This window comes from Cuculus canorus, chromosome 6, assembly GCF_017976375.1.
Source record: "Cuculus canorus isolate bCucCan1 chromosome 6, bCucCan1.pri, whole genome shotgun sequence".
Lineage (NCBI taxonomy): Eukaryota > Metazoa > Chordata > Aves > Cuculiformes > Cuculidae > Cuculus > Cuculus canorus.
In genome coordinates, this window is record NC_071406.1 from 17,096,540 (window position 1) to 17,112,875 (window position 16,336).

Below are 16,336 nucleotides of genomic sequence, written 5' to 3' on the forward strand. Positions count from 1 at the left end.
GGTTTTTCTCACCACCAGCCCTGTGATGGACTTCCCCAGGCCCTGATGGTTGGATGGAGACACTTACGCATCGTATGACCTACAACTGCCTTGGTCCCCTCCCAGAGAAGGGCTGAGAGTCTGGCCCAGGAAACAGAGGGAGCTCCAAGTGGGCTACTGAGACATGGAAAGCTGGTGCACCCCTCTCTTTCACCTCTAAAGCTCCTGGGCTGGTGCTGCCCAGCCACAGTTTGTGTGTCGATAGGAGCCAAAGGCACTTGTGCAAAGACCCCTTGCATCTCCACCGATGGCTCGGGGTCTCACCATCACATGCAGTGGTAGAGCACTTCAGGGATGTAGTAACTCAGCAGCAGCAGCACTCTGGGAACCACAGCTGGTTTTGCAGCCTGCAGGGGTGAGCTGCCTCTCCCACGTGTGCAGCCCCCCAGGCAAGCTCGTGTATGTGCCCACATTCATCTGTGTGTGGTGTGTCACAGAGAGGTACATGTGTGCGTGGCTGGCAGTAATCTGCCCAGTGTACCCACCTCCCTGGAGAGGGGCATCAATCAAACCTTCTATCATGCTTGAGTGACTTCAATACTCAGAGACTGGTTTTCACTTCAGGTCCCAGTCCCTCCTGCCCACAAAACTGCAGAGCCTGAACTCATCCGGGAAATGAGACACAAGTGCTTGGCTGGCAGCAATGTGGCATTTGTCCAGCCCAGGTCCATGTGATGAGTCCCTCCGTTGTGTGATGATGGGGTGAGGGCAGGTTTGGACCAGCAGGGAGGACATGGCTGGGGTGGTTTGACACTGGTAGTTGCAGCAGAACGTGACACTGTTTGCTTAACAGGGTGCAGAGAACAGGTGACCCCAGCCCCAGGGTAGCTTTTGCCCAGATCAGGTCTACTGCACCCTTCCCACCTTGGGGAGGCTGGCTCACTCCTCGCCTTTGCCCAGACACAATGCTTGGGAAAAGCCAGGTTGTATCACTCTTTCTGTCCCTTGGGGACACTTCTGAGGGAGCTCCAGCACTGCTGAGAAGCCTGGGAAAGAGTGAAAGCAAAGGGAGATGAAATTACCCTATCTTCAGCGCTGTGGCTCCAGTTCTGCTCCAGATCTGAGGGTTGTTTCTAGCTTAGTCAATGGAAAATGGTGGTTGGTAGGAGGACAGACCCATCTCCATGGTCTCTCTCCAGGAGCATCCCTTCCTTGCCTTGGCTGCCCCCAGACTTGGGCTATGGCTTTCCAGCTAGATTTTATCTACCAACAGCACCCCACAACCTGACAACCTTTTGGGTCCCTGAGCCTGGTCTTGCTGTCTTTAAGATCTGTTAAGTAAAGGTTGCTTGGAGTCTGACCACGTTTGCAAGGGGGATGGCTAGGAATATTTGCCTTCTGTGAAGGCTTGGTGTCCCGAACCCAACCCAGGGTTTCCTTATTGCTTCTCTGTCTGACAGTTTGCCCACCTCTTTCTCTTCTGGAGCAGGAGGCAGAGAGGAGGGAGAAACTTCACCACCTATTGCAGCCCAGCAAGGAAAACCCCCTTCGCTGGCCCAGAGTGTCCAGAACAGAGGCTGAAATTAGAAAAAATGGCTGATTTGGGAACGTGAAATTGAGGACTCAATAGGTGTGGGGCGATGTAATGAGGACAAGGTTTCCTGGCATGGAGCTGATGAGATCTGCCTTTCCTGATGATCATACCAGAGCCACCAGCCTGGCCTGGAGACAGCAGCAAGCTGCAAAGGAGACCCTGAAAAGCCTGCACTGTGAGAACCAGTGAGGGGAAGCGAGTGGTAGATAAGAACATGTCGAGGGAAAACACAAACCAGAAGCTCCAGAGGAATTTTGGAAAGGAAATGGGGAATTAACTGCAGAAAAGGAGAAGGGGGAGGTGTAGAGGGGTCAGAAATATACAGCAGTTTATGATTCACAACAAATAGTCTGTTTGTGCCACCTCCCCAGGCACTCGCCACCTCTCCTTCCTGCCCAGGGGACACCCAGCAGCGGCCATCCCTGCCAGCACTGGGAACAGGCAAGAGGCTGTTGCCAGCCTCTGGGGTGGCAATTCCAGCAAGAGCCGGGGAACAAACAAAACCAAGAGTAGCTGCAAGACATTATCATCCCTGGCACCTTCGTTCCCCAGTACCATTTCTGAACTCCCTGCACACTCCAGGGTCTGGCAGACCTCTCCCATAGGAAGAGGATGCTGCAGGTCCCATCTTGCCAGCGGGTAGACAGGAGACAGCCAAGGCCAAGGCTGGCAGATGCCTGCCTCCGGAGGTCCTGCGGTGAGGCCTGGCTTGGAGAGCACTTCGGGTGCCCATCCATAGCTCCAGAGCTATTTTTTTGGAGGGGCAGAAGCCATCCCATCTCCTCCCCTTTCTTTTTTTAGCCCTCTTGCCTTTGCCTCCCAACACAAGCCCCACAGCACAGGGTCTCTGCGCAAGTAGCCCCCTCGATCTGCCCCTCGCCCTGCAGCTATTTTAGAGAAAGGCAGGAGGTATTTTTAGTGCTGCCAGCTCCCAAGAGAAGCTCAGAGCCTCTGAGCCGCAGCAGCGCTGGCGCCAGAGAAACTGCCGCTGCTCTGGCTGATATTTCTTGTATAATTAAACTCAATCCATCCCGGGGGCCGGGTCTTGGCCACCAACTCAGTGAGGAGGGGAAGGAGCAGAGCCAGAGAGCCGGGGGCTGAGGGCTTTGACGGATGCTGGGAATTGCTCCATGAATGCTAGAAAAGCCAGGCCTGAGACTCTGGGGGGAGTTTTGCCAGGCACAGGGGAACAGGATGGCTCCAAACGCGGCAGGGAGTGAGATTCAATGGCAGCAGACCTTTGCAAAGGCAAGACCCTGTACCAGCATCATCCCATCCTGCTCCCACATGGGAGATGGACTCTAAGAAGTGGGCTGGACAGATGGTACCTAAAGGGAACGTGTGAGAAAGCAGAGGAATTTGAAGAGTGCCTGCAGGGCAGGTCAAAGAGATCCCTCCTAGTAAACTAAAGCCCAAGCTGAAGCTGGAGCCATGTAGGAAGACTGGGGGCTGTCTGGTTAGTGAGCATCTGGTGACCATAAGCTGCAGCTGGAGGCCGACAAGTAGCAGCACAACCCCTCCTTCTTCTCACGCCCACCTCCCAGCATCTCTCCAGGGGCCCCAATCTGCCATCGAGGAATAGGGGGAATGTTCTGGAGAAAATACAGCACCCGTCACATTTTAGGGTTGTTTTTTTTTAACCTGTGCAAAAAGAACAGCGCATTTATTCCTGCTTTCCCTTAAATTTCAGGATACAGTTCCAGCAATCCAGACACAAAGCTGGCATTCCAAGCAACAGTATATTTTATATAACTGATTTTTTTTTGTTGTTTTTACCACTTTATAAAGCCATACAATGAACTGCAAAGAATCCGACATCTGTACAACGGGAAGACAACAGTGGAGTAACATTCACAACATGGACATGGTGCGACCAAAGTCATCCTTACACGAGCAACGACATTATGGGCACAAAGATATAAAATATAACAATTTTTTTCCATCTATATAAATACACAGAAATGGGTGAGTCTAAAAGTTTGAAACTGTTCATTAACACTGATTAGCAAATAAATCTGTAACGTTCCCAAAGTAACAAAGACAACAACAACAAAAAACCCTACATAACACAGCGGTGCAGGATCTGCCAACAGAAACGTAAGGTTGCTTCCTTTTTTCTTTTTTTTTTTTTTCCTTTTTAAGGAAAAGAAAAAAACAAGAGTAACCCCAAACCAACCTCGCAATTTGCAAAACAAACGAACGAAATGAAACAAGCCCCTGCGGGCTCCTTTGCTGTCTGATCCTCCTGCCTGCTCCAACGGGAAGGGTTGCCTTTTGTTGATGTTGCCGTCTGGGGTTTTTGGGGCAACTGGTTTCTTTACCCGCCGGACCTGCTGGGTGGGGATTTACTTTGCACTTCGGTTCAGGCGGTTGAACTCACTGGAAAATCAATGCCCGGAGGCTGGGTTGGGTTTTTCTCCCTACCTGGCTTGTTTTCTATGTGTGGTTTAACCAGGGGCAGCCAGCGAATGTTGCATCCAGCGGAACCCTAAACTTTGCTCAGTTCCTCTGCTTAAACCCATGAGCCCCCCATCTCCGCTGGCAGTGGGGGGATGGCAAAGACCATGAGATAGGTGTATCCCATCAATAGATAATGACACAGATCATCCCCCAAAACAGTTCCCAGGGAGGGAGCAGAGCTGGAGGCAGCCCTGTTAAACGGGAACCCTACATTTTACACGCTGCAATTCCCTACAGACAGCAACATCGACAGCAAAGGGAGGATGGGTAGGAAGAGGCTTCTCTGAAGAACAAACTGACACAAAAAGGGCACATACAATACACACACACACAAAAAATATATATATATAGGGAAAAGTGCGTTTTTAAGGATATCTTTGGCAAGAATATATGCAGTTCTTTGTGCAGGAAGGAGGGATGTGTTTGTGTGTGTGTGTGAAAGAGAGAAAGATACCATCCAGCTGCTGACAATGGCAGTGTGATTACAATGAAACATATGCTGGGCGCAACTCGCGCAAGCTTGAATCTCAAATACCATGACTGCATTTAAAAACCAAAGAAAAAAAAGAAAAGTCTTTTCTGTCCCTTTCATAAGGAAAAAATATCAACACTAGGTCCCTGCCAGCCCTAGGACCTGGACAATCCTCAATGCCAGCTGATGGTCTCTCCTAGGGACAGAAAGGGTAGTTACACCTAAAAATGTAACTTTAAAAAGGGGATAAAAGGGAAAAAAAAAAAAAAGTGCCTTTAAAGGGAGCTGACAAACACCCGGCTACATCATTGGAAGGTGATTAGCTCTGTGCTAAGAAAATAATATAATCATCAGACAAGTTTGTTAGTGTTTGAGGTTTTATATGGTATAAATCTTCAGCTAGTGGGTTAGTGGGGAAGCCGTGAGCGGCTCAAGGCCCAAAGCAGGTGTCATGCTATTGGCAGGTATCTGCTGGGGTCGACTTCTACGCGACATCTCTGGGGTGCTTAGATCTGCTTCATTTGTATGGGGAGAAAAAGAGGAATGGGAGTTTTAAGCACTGGTTCCCGAGGCAGCAGATTAAAATAAAATTACATTATTACCATCTTTTTTCTTAGCAGTGAGAAAACCAAGTCTGAAAAATAGAACCTTTCAAAAATATATCTTTATATATCTATAAACACAGTGTTTTCTCTAATCGGTGAACGGCAGGGTGAGGAGATTACCGGTGAGATCATCTCTTATCTCACTTGAATTTCGCAGAAGGAGGGAATCACTTTTTGGAAACATCAAAAATGAAAAGGTCTCCACATCCATGAGGCCAGGGAGCTGGGGAGGGGGGATAGTCCCCCCTCCCAGAACCTCCTGTCCTGACACCATCTTTCAGCCAACTTCCCACTAAGCATCCTTTCCTGCTCGCTTCAGTACAGCCTCCAGCTGCGCCAGCCCCCTCCAGGCACCCACGCTGCTCGCTCCCCCATGTACACACACTCACACACACACGCACATGCACTCCAGTCACACTCACGTCACCCCAACACAGGGGGACCCCCGGACCTCTTCCCCCATCTGTAATTTCCCTTGCTCTGGATTTTCTTTTGACATACAGCTGTTTCCCCAGGGCAGGGGAAGGGGGCAGGGGGTGGATATAATGGGGGAGATATGATGTGTGGAAAGCAGTATGGCAAAAATAAATATTTTCAGAGTGTAAATTTAACCTTTTTTTCCTCCTTAAAATGTTGTTAGCTTACAGTATTTCATCAGCATAGCTCTTATATATATATTATAGCTATCAAAGCAAAGGCGGTCCAAGGGAGGCAAGCTTTCCAGAGGGGCTGCAGTGCTGTTTCTAATTTTTGCCCCCAATAAACTATCTGGGTCACTCTGCACTGAAATCTCCCAAAAGGGTCTCATGGGGATACCTGCAGCAGAGGGCTCAGCACTGACTGTTCCCCTCACCCCAAACCTGCACATGTGACTGAAGCATCCTCTGCACCCACCCTGACACCACAGGGCTGAGACCTCCACCTGCTGCACCCTAACCAACTGCCCCCTACCACAGGGGCCCTTTACCCCTCTCGCACCCCAGCTGGCCCTCCTCACCTCCCAAAGCAAAGGGAAAAGCCAATGGCACTGAAGCCACTGCAATATTTCAGTGCACTCAGGGGGCACAAGCCTCCAACCATCTGGTTTTGGGGGGACACGCGTGCAAAGCAGAGTGGCTCTTGGAGGACCTGTTACCTCCCCAACTGAGCCAAAGTTGCCCAACAACTGCAGGGCCTATCCTTTTCTATTTTTTTCCCTTCCTTCTTTTCCTTGTTTTTTTACCATGACCTCCAAAATAAAAGGATAAAAAAGCGCCTGAGTTACTTGTAGTCATTTGCCTTTCGTGCAACTTGAATGTCCATGCAATTTAAAAACTGCTTGCACGTCTCCGAAGAGGGAGATAGGGGTAGCCATGGGTCTGCTGCTTCGCACAAGTGAAACCACTTGTGCCAGCATCCACTATTATTATAATTATAATTATTATTATTACAATGTTTTTTTTCCTTTCCTTTTTTTTTCATGTTAAGAGACCGTGTGACAGGCCGCAGGAGAAAACTGCCAAAGAGGACTACTGATGGGAGAGAAAAGGGGAAGATGGGAGAGGAGGTGACTTTCTGCATCCTCTCAGGAGGTTCCTTGGGAGTATCTGCCTTCCTCAGGTGTGGGATGGGGGGAACAAGCACCCCCGGGAAGTTGGAGAAATGCCTTCACCTCCCTCTCCAGATGGACTCACAGCAGCTCACCTGTGACTGGTGTTGGGCTCTGGGTCAGCAACAAAAGTCGGCCCATGACCAAACAACCTGGGGATGAGAAGGCGCAGCACCAAGCCCTCCTATGCCCCCAGCAAGGTGCCAGGCAGCTGGCAGGCTTCAGGAGAAGTGGAGGGGCCAATGAGGACCCCCTGCTGCAGCTGGGCAAGGTAAGGTTTCCAAAGGTATCTCCTTCAGCGTCCTGCAGATGCAGCCCATGTTGTTATCTCCTATGGGTCGTTTCAAACACACATCAGACATTCACCAATGGAGCTGCTGGAACACAGATTCTGCCATGGGTTTTGCCAGTTGTTTCTTTTTTCCCAGATAGAAAACACCAGTCATGGTCCCGCGTTGAGTCTCAAGCCAACATCATCGCTCAGGACTGTGATGCCAAAAGCTGGGAACATGTCTTTCACTGCCACCTTCACTTTGGTCACCTTCCCTGTGATGGGACATGCATCTTGTCTAGCGTGACTTTGTTGCTCTCTTACGTAGGTGCGTGGTTTTGGTTCCTCTACACGTGTGTTCAGCTTGTGTTGAGATTTTAGGGGTTTTGTTGGTTTTTTCAGTTGTTTGCTGTTTTCCTCCAAAATTCCAACCCTTTTCCCCCCTCCCCCCGATTCACTTCCCTCTCCCACAATGCACTTCCTCACACTCCTTCTCGGATCAGCTCCAAGTCCTTCTCCAAAATTCAAGAATCACCCACATGCACTGGCTCATCTTTTCTGGCCAGAGCCAAGCATGACCCTGGAGACAAAGTTGACAATGGCTGCAGCCGGTTGGTCTGGGTCCAGCTCAGCAAAGAGGTGGCAGACGTTGTCTGTGGTACTCCCTTGCTTCCTGGCCACGAAGCCGAAGAGCCTGAGTGTGGAGAAGGCAAGAGGCTCAGTAACGTTTGCCAGCATTGCTCACCCAACAAACACACTCTTCCAGCATGGTCTTGTCTACCTCCCCCTCTTTAACATCCACTTCATATAATGCAGAGGGAAACATCACAACCAGCCTGCATGAAGACCAGTCCGCTCTTCCCTTTGCTGCACTTTCTTTCAGGTCCAGCACGGTGTTTCTATCATCTCTTGGCTGAATTCCCCCTAGCTCTGACCACCTCTGTCACTCTTCCTTAGACAGTCCCTGCAAAGGGACTTTACAGATGGCCACAGCACTGCTCAGTTTCGGTGATGACCCTTGAAGCCAGAGATGTGATGGGCTAGCCATGGTGGAAGACCTCATATGATAGATCCCATAACACTGGGAAGGCCGTGCGGGGACACAGGGAGCTGGGTGAGACCATGCAGTTATTTCTGTCTGTCCCTTCTCTGACAAATAAAATGTTGTCCTTTTTTTTTTTTTTTTTTTAATTAGAACGTGCAAACTCAAGTTATAAATATGGGGGAACAGAATGTGAGGCAGGCCCAGGCCATGGCATTTCTAATTGGAGAGGGAAACTATCCCAGCAGCTGGACATCCTAATAAAAAAACCCTTTGCTAACACAATGGCTAAAATTAGTGGGAATTGGCCCCTGGAAATGGGCTTAAACAGCAGCTCTGCCTTTCCATAGGTCAGGACAGGGAGGACAAGAGGAAAGGGAAGAGCTAGCCAGTGGCTCCCACACCCTTAGCATAATCCCCAGCTCTGCTCCATGAGCTGGCTCCTGCTGACGCTATGGGGAGAGTTTCCAGTAAGGCCCGTCCAGTAAGGGCCATGCCTGCTCTGACCAGGAATTTGAGTCTGAAAGATGTTTCCTGAGTCCCCAGGACCATGGTCTCATGCTTGGTTGAAATATTCCTGTAGCAAAGAGCTGAGCTCATTTCATGCTGCCCTGTATGGGGCAACTCCCAGCTAATGCACCCTGGCAGCAGCTGGGAAGAATCAAGAACAGAAAGTACTTACTTGGCTGGGCCACTACCATCAGTTTTAGTCCACCTGCAAGGAGAAGAGGAAGTGTGAGGGATGGTGTCTCCTGCACCCCACAGAGAGACAGGACCATGATGGGGTCCACCCCACCAATGCTGGAGGTACAGCCTGGCTTTGCACAGGCTTGGCTCTACGGAAAAAAACTGATGCACCTCTGCCCCGGCATGAAGATGCTTGTAGACACCAAGAAGTCACCAGGAAAAGCTAGTATTGCCCCACAGTATCCAAAGAGACCTTCCATTTCTACCCTCCACAGGAGCAAGGAGGACAGAGCAAGAAAAGACTGCTCCAAGCAGCCCAGGATCCTGGGGAAGGGAATGGGCCAGGGGACATGTGCTCCCCCAAAGTTAGGACACTCACTTTCGTTCCTGGGGGTCCAGGTCACAGAAGGTGACAGTGTTGAGGGGGTAGTGTCGTCGGAAGAACAATCTGAAACACAAGACATGGAGCATCAGGGACAGGGAGCCCCCATGTCTGCCCTACCACAGCCCAGCCCCACTGGTGTGGCCAATACTCCCATAGTCCTCCCCTAGGATGCTCCAAGAGTCAAGGACAAAGCCCAGCCTTGCCCATGACCAGGTTCGTGCTACCCAAGGCACATCCTTCATCAACATGCTCCCTGGATCACAGCCCTATTGGCTTTGGGGACCCGGGGATGTGGCCACTGGGGGTCTTACTTCCTCTGGTTGTCAGTTAACGTGATGCCTTGTGCAGAGACTTTGAAGTGGACAATAGTAGCGGTGGGCGTGGGGTCAGCCACCAGCGTCTCGCCAACAGCCTTCGCGATGGCCTGGGGGCCCGTCAGCGACTCCATCTCCACCGAATTGATGAACAGGACATTGCAGGCTGGAAGAGGAGACAGCAGTCATGGGGTCAGACATTGTTCTGGGCCAAATTGATCCTGCAGCAGCCCTCTCTACTCACCTGCACCCTGTTTGAGAAGGTCAGTGGCTGAGTTGGTGGCCGATGCAGTGTCTTTCTTTTCTTCCATGGGATCTAGAAGAGATAGGGCATTATTGCTGCTCCCTGCTTGGAAACCTACCCTGTCCATGCAGGCTGTCGGGGCGGATGCACTATTGCCTGTTGAGCATCAGATCCCAGTGTAGATATGGCACTGGGGATGAAGGGTAAAGCCCAGTCTGGCTCCAAGTTGTCTGAGCAGAGGGATGAGGGAACTAGCAAGGAGGCACATCCCCCAGGACAGAGATGAGAGGGATATATTCCCAGGGCTGGTCCCACTGGGGAAATTCAGCCCTGAGCATGGGAACCCATACTCCATCCCATGCAGCAGGAGAGACAAGGCTGTCCCACCACTCCTACCGGAACCTGGCTCTTACCTCTGTCAGGAATGACCAGCTTGCAGGGCAGGGCCAAAGGCATGATGGAGTGCTGGTACACCAGAGCCGAGAGGCATCCTGGAGAGAGAGAGGGGAAACGGTCAGCACAGGGCTGGGGACAGGGATTTCACTGGTGTTAGGTCATTGCTGCTCTGGGTGGATGGAAACAGGCTTTTTGATACATTTCTTCAGTGTGGTCCTAATGCCACAGGGAGCATTTCTTCTTGCCGAAACCAATGTGCCCACAGAGGGCTCAGGGAGGGGGCACAGATGCCAGGGCCACCTCAGGAATAACAAATCGGGCAGACATCCTGGTGGAGTGCCTGGGAGCACACCAGCCATGGGATACTGGAAAAAGGCGAGCCCTTGCCCTACACCCTGCCCAGCAGCATCATTTGTCCTACACATCTGTGCAGGAAGGTATGTGCCTGTGCATATATACACCTTTGTGTGCACTCATGAGTGTGCATCACCCCAGAGGCTCAAAATGCCCACAGGACTCAGTTTTGCAGGAACAAGAGGGAGTAAGAGGTGGGGGCTCTCCCAGACAGTCTGCTTTCATAGTCCAGTAAAGGCAAGGTTTCCCCCAACCCAACCTCACATGTGGGCAGCACACTGGGGGCACTCACCAAAATTGGGCTCATTGGGGCATCCTTTTAGTTTCACACCTCGTGGGCTGGTCTCGATGAGGAAGTGCCTCACCAGCTCGTTGGTGATGTCTCCTGGGAAGAGACAGGTTGTTCTTACATGAGAGCCATCCCATACCTCCTCCCACCCTACAGCCCCACGGGAAAACCAGCTCAAGGGAAAGGATCCCTGCTGCTCTGCACACCCTCCTCCAATCTAGCCCTTGGATCAACCCCAAGCCAGGCTCCCCCATGGTGTTGGTGGACCAGGAAGGCTACGCCAGTTTCACCATGCCAAAGTCCAAGATGCAGATGCCCCTGAGCCCTCCACAGATCAGGGCAGAGGATGTCTGATGCTTATCTCTGGCCTGGTAGGGAAGGTCTGGAATGGGGGCATCCTGCCACATCAGCACATACCTAGGGGCTGCCTGCTCACTCCAGCCAAACAATGGAAAGCATCTTGGCGTGGGATGGAGAAGGGCATACAATACCTTTCTTGTTCTGCTGCATGACTGTGGGAGGTGGAGAAGCAACTTTCATGGCGAGGCCGTAGGCTCCCCGAAAGGAATGGCTGTCTCGGATGATGAAAGCCCCTGGCTCCCTGTCCTTCAGCAGGGCAATGGCTGTGGGAGAGAAAGGCAGATCTCAGAGCCAGCACAGCCAGAGCCGACATGCCCTCTGAAACCAGCTGGTGGGTGTCAGGACAAGGTGCCCCAGCCTTGCAGCACTGCAATATTATAGTCCCCCTCTGCATGTCTGCATGGGTGTCTCAAGTGGGTCTGTGGCCAGGCAGGGGCAGGGCCCCTATTCTACTGGCATTGCATCGGCATTTCAGAGCATCCATTCCCACCCAGCCCAGCTCCACACAAGAAAGCTCTGGAGAGCAGGCAAGGAACCAGTGGCCAGATGCTGCGACCTTGCCTCTGAAAGGCATCTTCCCCCTTCCTTGTTCTCCTCTCTTATTTAAAGAATATTCCCAGACCCCTCTAATCAATCTTAAGAAGTGGATTGCTGTGGACCCCAAACTACATAGCTCCACTGCACACTGTGGAGACTGATGCTCCTCCACAAAGGAAAAAGTTTGAGGAGCCCATGTTATGCAAACCTGCAACTGAGCTGCAGGCTTCAGCCCCCCTTCAGCCATGAAGCTACGGCTTTGGATGTTTTCAACCACCTGTCTTCCAAAATCAACTGAGCATCCACAATCCACTTTTGCTTCTAACCCAGCCATTAAGAGAAATCCTTGCTAACCCCAGTGATCTCAGATCCACCACAACTCCAAAACACGTTTCACTTGACTGTATCCTTCACCCTGTGCCAGCTACCCACCCTGCTCCCTGGAGATCTCTGGTTTATACCAGTACTTGGAAGTGTCCTGCACAAACTTGACATTAGCACGAGTCTCAGGGCTGATGTCTGCAAGGAAAAGAAGAGGAGAAAACAAGAAAAAATCAAAAGATGCTGTATCTAACACTCTATATTAAGAGTTTTTAGCACCTCCTGCCTACAGTGCAGCATGGTAGGCTGGTCTTTGGGAGTATTAATACCTTCACCCACTATCAGCCCCAACATGTGTCCTTAACCTCAACCCAATCCTCTCCTTGGCCTCAACCCAATCCTCCATACCCAGGCAGGCTGATCATCACCTGGAGCTTATGGAACCACTGGACACCTAAAGCTAAAGCTAAGTGCAAGGGCCCTTGAAGGGCTGGAAGGTCTGCACACAGGATGAGCCTCTTTGCCACACAGCCAGAGACAAAATGGGAATTCATCATTTAAAAGGGGGAAGGCCAAATGAAATGAAAGCTGTCGGAGGAAAGAGGCATGTCAATAAGGTGGTAGAGAGATCCTCTGACTTCAGAGGACCTTTCATACTCTCTAATGTTCAAAATTTGGCTCATCCATCATAAAAGTAAATTCCTTCCCTTACCTTTGCTCCATGCAGAGAAGCTGCACAGGCCAACCACCCTCCAAACACAGCCACAGCCACAGCCCAGCCCTGCCTCACTTGTCACCCAGCAGTGGCACTGCCCCAATGGGAGCCAGTCCTGGAGCCGTTCCTCCAGCCATGAAGCCACTGCTTTGCTTGGACGTTTTCAACCACCTGTTTTCCAAAAACAACTGAGCAAACAACCCACAAACCACCCAGAGGGCCAGATAGTATCTCTGCTGGAGGTGTGTTATCAGCCCTCTGCAATCTGTCTGCCTTTGGAGAGGTGGGGGGCTCACTCCCCTCCCCAGCCCACTCTCTAATTGTTACAGATTTTAATTGCTTATGCTGCCCCACCAGGAAACGTCCCCAGTCACAGCCACTCATGGGGTTGAGGTAGGCGCCAGCGTGCCCACAAAGGGCTGCCTGCTCTGCAGTGAAACCAGCCTGGCAGCCAGAGCCACCGCTGCCCTGCGGCTTTATTCCCCTTGTCCTATCGGTCTGATCTTGGCGTCACTGAGGTGTCCCGTAATGGGAGCCAGCAAAGGCGTTCCAGGCACAGTGGCACCCAGAGCACAGCACACCATTTGAAATGAGGAGGCAGTGCTACAGTGGGGTCTCAACAGGGTAAAGCCCACTGGGAACAGGGCCAGGAGGTCAGCACATCCCCACGGCACAGAAAAGCCGCCTCCAGGCACTTTGATCTCCCAGTACACAAATCTGGGTGCCATTTACGCCTGTGATGCTGGGTCAGTGCTTTTCCTGTTTGGATTTGCCAGAAAGCACAGGAAATGGCCCAAATCCCGGTGGTGCTGTTGGTTTGTTTGTGAATGGGCAGGAGGGGTAAATCAGGACACATCTGCAACTCCTTCCCTGCCAACTGGTAAGGAGCAGAAGGGGAGACCCCTGGGTGAGGCTGAAGGACATAGGGACATCCAAGGGCATCCCTCACCTGGCATGGATAACTTGGAGAAGTCCGGCAGGGTGTGGGAAAAGGCAACGGTGCTTCCGCCACTGGGGCTGGACATACCACTGGAGAGGGGTGAGGACATCTTGCCATTGACTGTGGCGTAGTTGGGGAGGCTGTTGGAGCGATCCCCGGTCGACATCCGTCTCTTCTCAGGCAGCACGGGCTGCGGCGTGGGGCTGCCCTGGCGGTAGGCAGCTGAGTCAGGGGAGGAAGAGTGTGGTGTGCTTGTGCCAGGGTAGTACGCTGGCGAGACGGGGAAGGATGGAGTGGAGGGAGGCTGGTAGCCAGAGGAGCTGCTCTGCCGAGACAGCGTCAGGTGCCTCTCCTCTGGGCTGGGATAGCCATACAGCGGGCTGCCAGGGGGTACAGCCATTGCAGCTTGATGCCTAGCCAGGCTGGGGCTCCCTGGTGGGGCCACCAGGTTGCCGTGGGCTGCCACAGCATGCCTGCTCAGCCCAGGGCTGCCCGGAGTGCTGCTCACACTGGGATTGATGGCTCTTCGCCCGAAGCCAGGGCTGGGTGGCGTGTTGGTAGCCACTGTCCGGTGCAGGGTGCGAGGGCTCCCCGGCAGGACATGGACACCCACCACATTGACCTGTGGCTGTGGCCGAGCCTGGGGGTCTGGCTGGAGGCCAGCTCGGCCATCAGGGTAGTCAGGGCTCGTGTACACTGAGCCTGGGACCCCGCCTTGGACCATTGCAAAGGAAGACGGAGACGAGTTTTGGTAGCTGCTGTGAGCAGAGGGCATCTGTGAGCTGACAGGTGAACGGTAAATGGGCTCGGCAGAGGCATGGGGAGGTGTAACTGCGCCGCGGGGGCTGCCCTCCGATGGGTAGCTGCGAAGGGAGGCCCTGGAGAGAGGAAAAGAAGGAAGATTCAGCTCCGTCTCTCGTACCTTCTGCTGGCTGGCACCCTCCTGTGAATGATGCACAGGAAACTGAAGCATGGTGCCAGACAGCTGCTCAGTTACTCAGAGGCAACAGTGGGATGGGTCCTGTCAGCTGCATGAAACCAACTGGAAGCAGCTTTAGTTTCCTCATGCATCTCAGTTCCCTCTCAAAATATGATTTCCTGGGAGACAGAGCCATTTTCTAACTCCTCTCCCAGTGTAACACCCAGTTCATTCCTCCCTGGTAGCCTCACATGGTGAGCTGGTGCAGGAAACCCCATGGGCAGGATGGAATGGGGGCAGGGACTATGGCTCCATCGTAACACACGGCACCAATGCTCAGCTCAACACAGAGCTAGAGGTTAGCACAGACTACATCCCTCCTCCTGCCCCGAAGGCCACAGTTCCAGCGAGATGCTGCCAAGGACCAGTGACCACCAGTGACCTAGCTTTGTGTCCTCAGGGCAGTGAGCCATATGGTTAGACAGGACCCCTAACCCCCCTAACCCCTGTGTGAGGAGACAGGGGTTCTTGCAAAGGCAGTCACAAAGTGGGAGCAAGCCTGTGCACCAGGCAGGGTTCGACTCCAGCCCCACCAGCCCCCGGGACCTGCACCCACAGCCTTACCCGTCCACACTGTGAATGGGGCTGCTGGTGGAGACAGGGCTGGGGGCATTGAAGGAGTTGGTAAAGGCGCCATTCCTGGCAGGCACCTCTGGGCCCCCAGTCTGGGTGGTGGGCAGGCTCCCTCCCCTGCCTGTTGTGGCTGTGCGGGCCACCGACTCAACGTAGCTCCTGGGCTCTGCAGCAAAAGAGAAGGGAAAATGAATGAGCCTGCAGCTCCAACGGGAAGAGGGCCATGCTCTTCCAAGCATCCTCATTTCAGCCAGTAAAAGTGCTTATGCTGAACTCCTCCAGCTGAATATTTCTCCCATTCCTCTTCCCCCATCTCAGGGACTGTGCAAAGCTATGTCTGGTTTATCTGGACCTTTAGGTTGCTCCAGGGGTTGCTGAAAACCTCAGCCAAGGCACAGGGAGGAGGGTCATGCCCACCCCTTCAAGGAGACTGGAGCACATGGGACCACGGTCCCTTCCCAAATCATGGCCCCTCCACCCGACTCTGAGTCAGCGTCCTTCCCTGCCTGAGATGCCACACAGCACACGTAGTGCTCCTTGCTCATCTTCAGACCCCAAAAATAGAGCCAGTGACTGTGTCCAGCCCACGCTGACTCACACAGAACTGACGGCGGTGCCCAATGGTCCCTGCCCCACACAGCCCACTTCTGCCAGCCTCCTCCAGCAGCAGACCAGAGAGCTGCCCCATTAGAGCAGCTATTTCCACTGCAGCATCCAACACTTAACTCCCAGCCCAGCTTGAAACCAGAGCCTGTGAGCATGACCAAGAAAAGCAATTTTCCTTTGGAGCCGCCGAGCTGTCCCATGCCAGGAGCAGAGGGCTGGGCTGGCTGTCACCAGCCACAGCAGCCGCCAGACCCAGCTCTCCCATCTCCCTTCCCCCTTGACTCCAGCTCCGTCTGGGCTGGTCCCCATCCCTACGATAACCCCAACAGGCCCTAGTTCCCCCCCAAAAAAAGCCTCACCAGGGGAAAGGACTGCAGCTTTAGCCCTATTCCTTAGTGCCCCATAGCCATGTCACAGCTTGGCTGTCAGATTCCACTGACTGCCTCTGTGCTGGGGCACAACGCCCTGAGACCTGCCAGTGTCAAATACTATGGGCTGGGCATCCTTGCAGGTCTGTGGCTCCAGGCTGGCTGTGTTTGAGGCAGCTCCACGGTAGTAATTAGCATAACAAATATTATTATTGCTGTTGTTATTGTTATTATTATTATTATTAGTCATAACAGCC

At 52.6% G+C, this 16,336-nt stretch overlaps 1 protein-coding gene across 27 annotated transcripts in view; it reads right to left on the bottom strand.

Annotated features, from left to right (window-relative positions):
- Positions 1 to 5,109: 5,109 nt before the first annotated feature.
- The window catches only part of TNS1 (tensin 1), a 69,047-nt gene continuing 57,820 nt past the window's right edge, over positions 5,110 to 16,336 (bottom strand). For all 27 annotated transcript variants that reach the window (XM_054070281.1, XM_054070277.1, XM_054070275.1 and 24 more), the window contains 11 exons: positions 15,097 to 15,271; positions 13,563 to 14,431; positions 12,010 to 12,096; positions 11,172 to 11,303; positions 10,684 to 10,776; positions 10,055 to 10,132; positions 9,642 to 9,713; positions 9,395 to 9,563; positions 9,078 to 9,146; positions 8,694 to 8,726; positions 5,110 to 7,663 (listed from right to left, as the gene is read on the bottom strand). In XM_054070281.1, the coding sequence (XP_053926256.1) occupies positions 7,519 to 7,663; positions 8,694 to 8,726; positions 9,078 to 9,146; positions 9,395 to 9,563; positions 9,642 to 9,713; positions 10,055 to 10,132; positions 10,684 to 10,776; positions 11,172 to 11,303; positions 12,010 to 12,096; positions 13,563 to 14,431; positions 15,097 to 15,271 (1,922 nt within the window). In that variant the 3' untranslated portion in view covers positions 5,110 to 7,518. The remainder of the gene's footprint in view (positions 7,664 to 8,693; positions 8,727 to 9,077; positions 9,147 to 9,394; positions 9,564 to 9,641; positions 9,714 to 10,054; positions 10,133 to 10,683; positions 10,777 to 11,171; positions 11,304 to 12,009; positions 12,097 to 13,562; positions 14,432 to 15,096; positions 15,272 to 16,336) is intronic.